This window comes from Terrapene carolina, unplaced genomic scaffold, assembly GCF_002925995.2.
Source record: "Terrapene carolina triunguis isolate 2854851 unplaced genomic scaffold, T_m_triunguis-2.0 Scaffold68, whole genome shotgun sequence".
Classification (NCBI taxonomy): Eukaryota; Metazoa; Chordata; order Testudines; family Emydidae; genus Terrapene; species Terrapene triunguis.
Window position 1 is genome coordinate 63,675,961 of NW_020664419.1, and position 13,106 is coordinate 63,689,066.

A 13,106-nucleotide genomic window follows, 5' to 3' on the forward strand; every position below is an offset into this window, starting at 1 on the left:
TGCTTCACCACCCTCCTAGTGAAATAGTGTTTCCTAATATCCAATCTAGACCTCCCCCACTGCAACTGAGACCATTGCTTCTTGTTCTGTCATCTGCCACCACTGAGAACAGCCTAGTTCCATTCTCTTTGGAACCCCCTTTCAGGTAGTTGAAGGCTACTATCAAATCCCCCCTCACTCTTCTCTTCTGCAGACTAAATAACCTCAGTTCCCTCAGCCTCTCCTCGTAAGTCATGTGCCCCAGCCCCCTAATCATTTTTGTTGCCCTCTGCTGGACTCTCTCCAATTTGTCCACATCCCTTCTGTAGTGGGGGACCAAACTGGACGCAATACTCCAGGTGTGGCCTCACCAATGCCGAATAGAGGGGAATAATCACTTCCCTCGATCTGCTGGCAATGCTCCTACTAATACAGATATGCTGTTGGCCTTCTTGGCAACAAGGGCACACTGCTGACTTGTATCCAGCTTCTAGTCCACTGTAGTCCCCAGGTTCTTTTCTGCAGAACTGCTGCTTAGCCAGTCGGTCCCCAGCCTGTAGTGGTGCATGGGATTCTTCCTTCCTAAGTGCAGGGCTCTGCACTTGTCCTTGTTGAACCTCAGATTTCTTTTGGCCCAATCCTCCAATTCGTCTAGGTCACTCTGAACCCTATCCCTACCCTCCAGCATACCTCTCCCTCCAGCTTAGTGTCATCTGCAAAGTTGCTGAGGGTGCAATTAATCCCATCATCCAGATCATTAATAAAGATGTTGAACAAAACCGGTCCCAGGACCGGCCCCTGGGGCACTCCGCTTGATACCGGCTGCCAACTAGACATCGAGCCGTTGATCACTACCCATTGAGCCCAATGATCTAGCCAGCTTTTTATCCACCTTATAGTCCATTCATCCAATCCATACTTCTTTAACTTGCTAGTAAGAATACTGTGGGAGACCATATCAAAAGCTCTGCTAAAGTCAAGATATATCACATCCACTGCTTTCCCTATATCCACAGAGCCAGTTATCTCATCACAGAAGGCAATCAGGTTGGTCAGGCATGACTTGCCCTTGGTGAATCCATGTTGACTGTTCCTGATCACCTTCCTCTCCTCCAAGTGCTTCAAAATGGATTCCTTGTGGACCTGCTCCATGATTTTGTCAGGGACTGAAGTGAGGCTGACCGGTCTGTAATTCCCCAGGTTCTCTTTCTTCCCTTTTTTAAATATGGGTACTATATTTGCCTTAATGAAGATATTGAACAGAACCAGACCCAGAACTGATCCCTGAGGGACCCCATTCATTATGCCCTTCCCAGCTTGACTGTGAACCACAGATGATTACTCTCTGGAAATGGTTTTCCAACTAGTTTTGCACCCACATTATAGTAGCTCCATCTAGGTTGCATTTCCCTAGTTTGTTTATGAATACAGTGTATAGTGCTTACTTTAGATTATTTTTATTACAAATATTTGCACTGTAAAAATGAAACAAAATAAATAGTATTTTTCAATTAGTCTCATACAAGTACTCTAGTGCAATCTCTTTATCATGAAAGTGCAAATTACAAATATAGAATTATTGTTTTTATGGCTGTCAAACCCAGTTAATGCAAGCGATTAACACAAAACAAATTAATGCATTTTTTTTAATGAGAATTAATCACACACCTCTGTTTTGACCTTCTTCACATACTGTACTTCATCATTTAGTGGAAATTGGCACAATTCTACTGTGTTCTCATAATCTGGAGTGATTAACTATCAGCAAAAATTAATGGAGCAAAGCAGCAAAAGTTCAGGTCTTTTGAATAGGAAGTTTATTTTTAAAAAACTTCCGGATGGTTCTCTGGATAAAAAGACAGTTATCTGTAGGTGAGTTCCAATACCATCAAAGTACTTCAAGTCTGCAGTACCACCTGCAGTACGTGCTAAAACATGCTTTCGCCTCCAGTTCTTGTGCTATAGATAACCCACCAACAGCAAATGAATCCTGCCAGTCGCGACAGAGTACGCTTACAGAGTTTCAGGATCACTACAAGACCACAGATCAAACAAAGTACTTGTATGAGGTAAATTTAAAAATATTATTTCTTTTATCTTTTTTTACAATGCAAATATTTGTAATCAAAATAGTAATGTAAAGTGAGCACTGTACACTTTGTATTATGCATTGTAATTGAAATCAATATATTTGAAAATGTAGAAAAACATCCAAAATATTTACAATACATTAAAATTGGTATTCCATTACTGTTTAACAGTGCAATTAAAACTGCAATTAATCACAACTTTTTTTAATCTTGCCATTAATTGCGATTATTTTTTTAGTCATTTGACAGCCCATATGTATATTTTTTGAAAGCTGACTACTTACCGGAGTCCCTACTAGCTATCTGTGATAGGACGACCTGTCCTGAGCACCCTCCTGCAGCAGGCCTCAGCACAACAGTTGTGTCTGCCTCAGTTTCTTCTTTCAGAATCCCCAGTAACTCCATGCCAGGCTCTTACCTCAATTCCCTTTCCCCTCCCGCCCCCATTTTAGTTCCCTTAGTTTGTATTACATTATATATGGATATATATTATGTCTTTGTGTACATGCCATATATGCCACCGATTTCTTTTCTTCAGGAACACTGTATGTCACTCACAAATGCACTACCACCCTTTTCGTCCAACTCTGCCTCTTTCAGAAGTACATAAAGTAACGAAAACAAGAGCGTCATTTAAAAACAGCATTATCTAAATTCCAGAGTCATTCCTGAGAGCTGAGTATATATAGTAAGATATCTATTATCATGAGCTGCCTCTTTATAAGTGCCAGTGTTTACAGCCAAAATGAAGTAGCTTTATATCTAGGTGAATTTACAACAAATTTGAAGGATGAGTACTATTTACTTGTCATTACTAGCAAAACAGAAATAGTTTATTTTATAGACGCATTCACTACTCACCCAGTGGCCCTCCAAAGTAGCCAGAACTTCTTTGCCCAGTTTAATTTTCCCTGATATTTGATTAACACTGTCATTGTTGCCCAAAAATGGCTACAAAACAAAAAGAAAAATGTTAATTTTTTAGTGAGAGATAATGTTAGAGTAAAGTTAAACATTAGGACAAAAACATGCAATTACAAAATCTCTGGAGTGACAGCCAAAATTACTTTAAAATAACCTATCGCATGGCTATCTAATCCAAGAGTTAAGGCTCAGCCCATGACATCTTGTTCAGTCATCCCGTCATTTCTAAAAATCTATGCTGAAACAGTTTTATTAACATAAGGACTATTGGTCAAAACATTGGCATGATCCCTGACTGATCTAAAGGGTCGGATGTCTCTTGAATTTTACTTGGGCAGAGAGAAAGGATTTTGAGATATTTAAACCAAAGTGTCATCCATTAGACTCATCCAACAGCACTGTATCAGTGCGATGGTGCACTGCTAAGGTCAGAGCCCAAGTCCCAGCAAAGGGCCCAGGTCCTGACCTTTGGACCCAGAAGAGTATTCTACCTCATGATCAATGTAGATATTAATGATGCTGTTCCTTTTAGTACTGTAATCACTTGTGTTGTGATTATCTTGACTAACATAGCTTGATATACAACAATTAGCATAAAGAAACTATACATTTTCCAAGAAAAGAGTTAAATCAATACCAACTCTGAAAATCTGATTAGGGACCTGGTAAGAGCTACATCCATTTTTCTATTATCTTAATTCTCCTTGTGTCCACATACAGAGCCCTCTTACCTTTAGTTTGAATTCAATTGTTGCACTGTATCCAGTTTTCTCACATGCAATGTTGACAGTTCCCCCAAGCTCTAAAGTCATTGTGCCATAAAGAATTCCTGCAGGAAAACAGAACTTGTTTTACATAACATGCAAACAGAGTTCCCCTACAACACCCATTTGCTTTCTACTGATAACTGAGCAAGATATACACAAGCGCTAAATTCTTATAAACCCCCCACCCCCAAAAAAACCTCTTAGAATGAATGTTTATTGGTGCCAGGTGGAAAAAGGAATAGACAAGAGAGCCAGTTTATCTTCTCTTCAGGGGATCTCTCCTAATCATGAGTATGTGCAGCCCCTTACTCTGTGGATACATTACATAATATATTTTAATATACGTTTGTCCCAGAACCACACAAAAGTTCTTCCCTTTCTGGCATGAAATAAGTTTTAAAAAATCTCCTGGAAAGAAGTGAGAAGAGCATAGCTAAGCTTTCCAAAATCCAGCTAACTGGAGCTAATTCTGTTTACACTATTCTGCTGCAATGCAACGTCTTACACGCAAGTGGCAGCATTTATGGCAGACACTTGGCCAGTCTCTGCCAGAGAATACATGTATTGGAATAAGCAGCAAATTGTGTTAAAATTAGTCCCATTTGAATGCAAGTGTTTTGTACTGTTTCTCATCACCACAACACCCAGCGCCTGCCCAAATAGCTTAATAAAAAGCACTCACTTCCCAGAGAGTGAAATGATTACAGGCAAATGGACACTAGCCCACTGTACTCAAATCATATATACACCCTTGGCTATTAGACTTTTGATATTCACCAATGAAACACCGACATTTTTAAATTCATTGACAATGTTAGCCATGACAAATGGTTCATCCTCAACTATTTTGGGGAGTCTCAAAGGGATCTTTTAGTTCCAGCTAAGCAGCTAAACCACTAGTTCAATACTTAAGCTGAACAGCATCCCCTTCCTCCCCTCGCCCGCAGTGTTGCACTGCATTGTATCTTGTGATCACAAGCTCAAGGGCTGGTTTAACAGTGAAAGAATGAAGTGAAATCTGGCTGAATTAAGATGGTGTGTGAGCACATTTTTGTACATATGGTTGGTAAGTATTTGAACAAAACGCACAAACACTTAAGCCACAGCAAGAAGTATAATTTCTTATGTTCCCTGATGAGACCAAGTTCAGAAAGAAAATCTAGAAGAGGGTAAAAAGCAGAATAGTAATTAGGTACCACTTTTAAAAAACTGGTTTAAAATATTAAGATCTCCAGGAGGTAGCAATGGTGTCGCTTGATTGGTTTGTTCCTTAAAAAAAAAAAAAAAAAATAGGCCCAAGCCCTTGACTTCATTAATTACTTTTACTGCAATTCCAGGTGGCTTTATATATTTTTGTCATTAAAGCCACATGATTTTCTTCAAAATTTACCACAACAAAAACACAGCATTAACTAGGAGTCCCTCCACACAAGTGTACTTGCTCTATTAACAGATGTGGAAGCATAGAATTAGAGAACCATCAATGTTATGCATGAGAGACAAGGTGGGTGAGGTAATATATCTTTTATTGGACCAACTTCTGCCGGTGAGAGAGACAAACTTTCGAGCCAGAGAGAGCTCTTCTTCAGGTCTGGAAGAACCTGGATATAATAATGTTTTGCGTGTTCAGACAACTTCACTTTAGAGTAGATTCTCTCTAACTCAAGCCTATCTACAGCTTATGATAACATCTAATTTTGTAACATTTCCACCTTTTGAATAAGGAAAAAAAAACAAAACTACCTTTACAATGTGCATATGGCATGGTCATTACATAATCTTCTCCCCTATTCAGGAACATTAGTCGACCGTCTCCATCCAATATGGCAGATAATGAATTCCCTGAAAGACAAGGAAACCAAATTACACTATGTATTTTTCAAAGCCAATGGACAATAGGCAGCATTTCCCAGTAAGTGAGCAATAGATTAAAGAGACTGGGTCATCCTCTGTTGCATTCTGTCCTTACAGTGAAGCCCATATGCTGTAGAGTATCCCCTTTACAAAATATAGCATCTAGACCAAAGCCATGAACAGAGCACTTCTATTTGGAGGAAGGAGATGTCAATAACTGACTTGATTCTTAATGTTTTGTAAATGATGCTTAAAGTTTTTAAAGCAAAGTTTCTCTGTTTAAATAATCCTTAGAATTTTAGGCACTCCTTGCATTTATTTAATAAAAACATCTAATTGCATTTCCAACTTGTTATAGATTCCTTGTGCAATAATACAGTAGAACCTAGTTTAACGGAGCCTCCATTATCCATCACTCCATATTTACCGAACCACCAGCCACCCAGGGCTGGCAGTGGGAGCCCTAGCCACCCATTCTCTGGTTTATCTGGATTTTTGGTTATCTGATCTGGCCCTGATCCCTATTAGATTGGATAATTGGGGCTCCATTGTATATAAAAAAGCATAAAGAACTTACCATAGAACTTGGATTTGGCCAGGATACTACCACTAAGGCAAAACCCATCCTTTCGGTTGCTAACATAGAAGGCAGATACTGGGGGGTGATGAGACACCTGTTGAATGCAACAAAATTGAACCCAAGCAGTTGAAGTGTTGCAATAATTCTTGTTCTAATAAGTGAGCTACAGAGAGTACATATCAAAAGTGCACGTGGATTTAAAATTCAAAGAAAGGCATCTATAGGAAATGTTCATAGATAAAAGTCAGGACATATTTAAAAATATACTCCGATCAAACAAAGTCAACATCCTTACTGAAATCAAGGTGTAACTAGAAAACTTCAAATGCTAGACTATTACAAAGAAATCTCTTGTATAACCACCTATGTCTAGTAAAAATCCAGAGTACCATTAAAGACCAAGTTTGTCAGCAGAACTTCTTGAATACTTTTCATGTACTTAGCACTGTTTGTCCCTTGCGAGCACCACTACCCATTAATAATTAATCTCAAAGCCTAGAACACATGAATTGTCTCACTAGCTGGAATCACGCATTTGCCTGGTCTGAGTGTCCTAGTTCCCAGATTTTCCACCTCAGCTTGGACCAGAAGTACCATATGCTTGGATTTTCCTGGCCTACTGACTGCAGTTGTTTTACTGCCTCCTCTGCCAAGTTCCAGAGCTAGCTGCCATTTTATTTTTCAGAAAGAGAAGCTAGTAGATTAGAGGTTACTTAATAGTACTGTCTCGCTACAGCCCCACTGTAAGAGACGGGTGCCTAGCCACATGGCCAAGAAACTATTTTTGAGTAGCAGTTAGGAATATGTGCACAATTCCTCAATCCCAACATTCCAGGGGTACAAATATGCCAGTTCTTCTACCCATCCCTTAGTTTCCCTCTGTGCCTTTAGAAATCCTATTTGTGGCTGGGCTCTGAGACAGAGGATGAACATGCCAGTAATACATTCACAAACAAAACGTATTGCTGGTGAATAACCCTTTTTTTCCTCCATGATACTGCCCCAGAGCCCCTATAGGAGACTAACACTGAGTTCCCTGAGAAGATGACCTAAGAAACACTATTTGAACAATGAGTGAAACTCTGTCCCTCCACTCCCAAAATCAGCATCTGCTCTTGATGTAGTGTTCAGACACTTAGTAATTCATGTAGCAGCCATTCCCCTAAGCAAATAGGCATTCAAACAAAGACATCAAATCATTTCTTAAATACTGATTCAGCAAGATACTGAGCCAGTATTAAGGAGCCCTGGGACTACTCATATATTACGCAAAAATGTTAAGTACCTTGCCAAATTGGGGTCACTATGACTACACAGAATATCGTTATTTTATCTGTTCTACAAAGCAAAGCAAAAAACTAACTAACTGATGGCATATATTAAAAAGTCAGATTAATAGCAAAACCTATTTTGCCAATACCTGTTCAGCAATATAGAAAGTCTTGCTGTTTGTCCTGGGATGAATCCACATGCAGCGGAAAGTCTCACCAAGTATAGGATTGTATGGTTTCTTTAGTCCCTGAACAGAAACATTGGAGATTTCAATCAGACAATACAATCACAGAAAATGCAAAACAGTTTACAGAAAATGGAATTACCACTATCAAATGTAAAGGAAAAAAGAGCAGAGGACACTAGAATATACTCTATGAGAGAGTCCAACTTTGAAGATAACCCCATGAATTCTGGGGGACAAAGAATAGAAACAGGTACTCATTAGTACTTCAGAGATCCTGTCTCATTCTGTGTACATTTTATGATGGGGGATAGAGCAGTTGGGCTATTGTGGGAAAACTGGTTTAATCACTCATCTCCATCTGTCTGAAATTAAGCAGAGGCAAGCTGTGTGTCATTCAATACCCCTCCCATCAGCACTGCTAGAAAGAAGAAGTGTTAAGAAGCAAGTAGGGGGCCAAGTATAAAATACTAAAAATGTTGCTATCTAATCCTGGTCGTAATTTCCTACTGAGATTGATGTTCCTCACTGAGAGCATGACTATCAAGAATATAGGAACTGCCCAATTTAGCTGAAAATGCATATTGCAACATTCATTGACAAAAATGTGCATTAAGTGCAGTCCATTTCAACCATGGTTTGAGTCCAAATATAAGAGACAGCTTCATATTTGTCTATATTACTTTTAAAATAACTAAACATTAAGATCATCCTTTAATAGCAGAGGAAGATGCAAAAGGTTACCTTTGGCTTTTTGTAGAATCCTGACAAATACCATTTCACTACTTTCTTCATACGATTGTAAGCATTCTCTTCAAGAGCAGCCCTATAACACACGACAGAGTTACTGGATTAAAGATAAAATTGAAATAGACACATCATAGATCTTCTATCATTATTATCTGCTATCAGCATATTATAATTTACATTGATATGTATTATAATATATTATCTATTGACCAGAAAATAGATCTTGTAACACGTTTTTGAATTAGTACACATGGGAAATTAAAAGTCACTCCTATATTTTAAGTATATATGTATCAAATAATTTTTTATCAGATCCACTGGTAACTGAATGGACATAGTTAGAAAGTACTCAGAATAAGGGTCAAGAATGTCTTTTGGCATACAGTTGACCAAGAAGCTGCCAAATTAAAAAAAAAAAGAGTCATGCTTCTTAAAGATTTGACAGTATTACCAAGAGACTGCTTCCCAAATATCTCACTGGAAACGTTTCCTGCTGTAGATGGGGAGATACTGCTGCTAGTCAGACAAGTGAGGTCCAAGGAGAAAGTTATCAATACTGAGTCCCAATAAGCTTCTTGAATACGAGAAAATGCACATTTTATGATCAAAAAGCTTGGTTTGATTCTTGAAATTCAACTAAATATTTTGTTTTCCTTTATGGACTTTTGTTCCTTTCTAATATAGTTTAATACTGTATACAGATGTTGATCCAGATATTGATCCATGTGATGTAATCCCCATTTTAGAACTGTGAGCTGAGGGGTGAAAACATTTCTAGGGTGAAGTAGAGCCCTTTTTGTATTTATTATTAAATATTTGTCAAAACAATAAAGTAACAAGAAAATCTAGTCTTGAGAACAGACTGGAGAACTGTTGGCTCTTGAGAGCATTGTGTGTTTCCTCCACTTAAAAGCCAAAGGTCATGGGGGAACTATTTCTTTTGCAAAGCCAATTATGTCTAATTCTGGGCAGCACGGCCATTGCAAAGATATAGTACTTAGGCCCATGCACCGCAAAATCTTATCCATTCAGTTCTCCAATCTGGGAAGACTGCTTTAGAAATTCACAGAACTCCAAGTTGAAGTGAAGCATTCCATTTTAGGTCCTTCTTATTCCTTTTGGTTCTCAGATAAATCAAGTGAATTCATCTAGGCCAGTGGTTCTCAACCTGCGGTCCACGGGCCGCTTGTGGCCCAATCAGCACAGAGCTGCGGCCCATGTGACATCCTCAGGGCCATACAGGTAGTATTGGATGCGGCCCGCAATGGTAAATAGGTTGAGAACCACTGATCTAGGCCCTCATATAGCTAACAAAACACTTTAATTGGACTACTTAAATGGTATTGTTTTGTAGATAGTTAGGAAATTTAATTTCCTTTGCCTTCACTAACTAACTCTTAACTTCTTATAGCATGTTTCCAAAGGTTCCTATCCTCTGTTTCCTATCCTTCACTAACTAGCTCTTAACTTCTTACAGATGTTTCCAAAGGTTCCTATCCTCTGTTTCTAGTAGCACTAACAAGCACATTTGTCTGTCAGAGTTATCATCAATTTCTGACCAGGATACTGTGCCTTTGAGATATACTTTATAAGCTTTAGGAATAAGCCAAGGAAATCCCACAACATGGTGTTTAATACACTGTTAGATGAGCATTCAGACATTCAGCATTCTCTGCTTCAGTTTAACCGGGATGGATAGAAAACCTTGCAAAGCCATTTCACTATTTAATAAAATTTATTTTTAAAGTGAAAAGAATTAACTCACTCAGACAAGAAGTCTGCATGATAGTAGTAATCAGACAGTTTGTCCAAGAAAGAACGAGGTTCCAAGATAAACGTAGGCAGTACAACCTTGGAGAGGTCCATTCCTGGACGGACTTGTTTCAACAGCATCCAGATCAGGCTTTTGTTCTCCTCTGACACTGTTTCTGTTTGACAAGCCTCCCCTGCCTTCCACCAGGAAAAAATGTTGATGAAAAACTAGAAACACAGTAACAGTTCAACATATCCTGTGAAAAAAAACTACACACATTTAGGACAAACAATAAGTTAGGTTTAGGATACATGGTGGCTAACCAACTACCTGCAGGAGTATGGGAACTAGCCCCGTTAGAGGCATTCTGAAAAGTTTAATATATGCTACCTGATTAACACAGCATATCAGATATGCTATCTAGTATTTATTTTTTAGGAATTGGGTTTGCCCCAATAATTATATGACATTTTATATCAAGAGAGCCCTCTAGATGGGACCATGGTCAGAAGCCTGTTCCTTTCCCAGCCATCAACTATGTGTTTCCCTTTTCTCTCACATGCAGGGAATGCACCAGCCAGGGGCCATTGGTTACATTAATCAATTTCTCATTTTGAATGCTGATGAAGAATCTGCCATTTCACCTCCACCTCCACCCTTTGATATGTCCAGCACTCTTCCATATGCCTCCCTCCCTCTAGCAGCAGCAAGAGGACGCTCTCTCTCCCATCTACACATCTCCAGGTGACACTCTGCTAGACTAGGAGAAGAAAAGGGAGATATTTCTCCTTTCCAAAGAGTTTCAGGAAATGAAACCAGGATTTTAGAAGAAGCTACCTTATTTCCAATTTAAAAACAAACAAACAAAAAAAACTAGTAGTGGGTTTTGTCTAAAAAAAGTTCAAATATCTTTGGAGCAGAAATCGGTAACAGCAGCATTAACGTAGGCTAGAAATTATCATCATCTGACATCTTATTCATTCCCTGCTGCTGCTGCTATTAAAAAAAAAAAAGTCTCTAGCAGTGAAAAGCCACAAGAGGGAGGCTCAAACAAGTCAGATTCAGAGTGTTACTATTTCAAATAGCACTGGTGATTTTTTTATGGTGACTGCTACTTTTTAATCACACAAATGCTCAGGACCTCAAAGGCAGGTGGAGCTTTGCCATGCAGAAGCGATGTCAGAGTCAGATCAATTTAAATTTGTTAAATGACAGAAGGCAACAAAAGCAACCTCTGAGCCCTGCAAATCTTGTGGCTACTGGCCTCTCTGATTAAGGGGGAAACTAGAATGTAAAGAAACCTCTTTACTTCATTTAATAACTAAGTTTCTTGCCCTTTTCCTTGAGGAGACAGCCTTGAAACCAAGCTAATGTAAACCAATCACTAATAATGAAAGGACAAGCAGCTGGACTCCACTTCTGCTGCAGGAGGCAATTTCTGTGTAAAATCAGTCCCTTAAGTTTGGGGAGTATTCCAAAGTCCCTTGCTCGGCCACATGACTAGTGGTGAACAGGAATCTGTTAAATAGAGGGGCATGAGGGGGAGCAGTCACACTTTCACAAGTCTCCTTAAACTACTAAATCCAACACTGCAAGGCAACTTTCCAATGACATTCAATTTGACTTCTAAAACTCTTAAGTCAATTTGCTATCTGGAAATAAGGTAAATACTACTAAGAGTAGAGTACATTATTTACCTCTCCAAGTTCTTCATGAATCTGTTCCATATAGGTAGTTTCCCTGATAAGATCAACAGGTTCTGGATCAACGTAAGAGTCATCCTGTCGCTCTGATGTGTCAGTGTCACTTTCTTCACTTTTCCCCAGGCCATCATTATCAGACTCATCATGATCATGATCATTTTCCTTATCAGATTTGTCTGAGTACACATCTTGATCTTTAAAGTGATGCCTTTCAATTTCACTATCATTTAATCTACAACAAATAAACAAAAAATAAATCTAAAATGTTGTGATTGTCCCTCTCCTTCAAATTGTCCACCACTATGAATAACATCCTCAAACCAGGAACTTGCCTAATGCAGGACATTAGTGTCAATACCAATACCTGATAGCCATGTCAAATTGATAACACTGCAATAAGAAAGGATCACAAGGAACAGCCTTCCTTAAAACTTTTATAGCAATCTGTTTAGTTTGCTTTTGTTTTGAACTATGAAGCTCATTACCAACCCTACAACAATTTCGTCCTCATACAGGTTTTACCTTACAACCCTCACTATTTTGTGTATAAACAATATGTATGATTGATTGCCTAACAGTGACCTAGCTACTTTTAGTGGGTTTTAACAGCTGTTTATATTTGTATGATACATACATACATATACAGGTAGATCTATGGTCCTGTTAGCTTACATAGCTGATATAACTGCATTTCAAAAGTGTCAAGTGTTGCAGTAGCTACTGCATAACTTTAAAAGAAAGGCCAAGGGAAGATTTTTGCAAAATTCTATGAAATACCATCTCATTAATGTTTCTCTGGGTAATAGCTGAGTGTCCAGCTGGAGGCAGATCATATATATTGGTTGAAAGGAGCCAGTAGAGTGAGGACAGTACTTGTTCCAAGAGTTCTCACGGGCTTATTTGATAATCCACACACACACACACCCACCCACCCACCCCGGATTGGGCCATGAACCAAGGATTGACGCAACAGGCCTCCTCCCCCCCCCCCAGTTTCACCCTAGTCTCAAGGGGTCCCCTCAGAGGCAACTGCACTGTATTTCTCCAGTTGCAGGTCTTCACCCACTCCCCTGCATATAATGGCATAATGTTCAGCATCCTGTACTGGGGAGATGAGCAACAACACAGTCCTCCCACAAAAGGAAGGTAAGGGAGCAGAATCCTCATGCACACATGTCCTGGAGTAGATGGCAGAATTCTAACATCCTGCTTCTGGCCCCCGGGATGCTTTGCCAAGCCGGACCGCACAG

The 13,106-nt window shown here is 39.1% G+C and overlaps 1 protein-coding gene across 1 annotated transcript in view; it reads right to left on the bottom strand.

The window, feature by feature from the left end:
* OSBPL8 (oxysterol binding protein like 8) overlaps positions 1-13,106 on the bottom strand; it is a 189,228-nt gene that overhangs the window by 10,093 nt on the left and 166,029 nt on the right. The window contains exons 11-18 of the mRNA XM_026648813.2: positions 11,851-12,088; positions 10,166-10,350; positions 8,395-8,476; positions 7,615-7,713; positions 6,192-6,288; positions 5,504-5,602; positions 3,725-3,822; positions 2,931-3,020 (exon numbers count right to left, since the gene is read on the bottom strand). Of these exons, the coding sequence (XP_026504598.1) occupies positions 2,931-3,020; positions 3,725-3,822; positions 5,504-5,602; positions 6,192-6,288; positions 7,615-7,713; positions 8,395-8,476; positions 10,166-10,350; positions 11,851-12,088 (988 nt within the window). The remainder of the gene's footprint in view (positions 1-2,930; positions 3,021-3,724; positions 3,823-5,503; positions 5,603-6,191; positions 6,289-7,614; positions 7,714-8,394; positions 8,477-10,165; positions 10,351-11,850; positions 12,089-13,106) is intronic.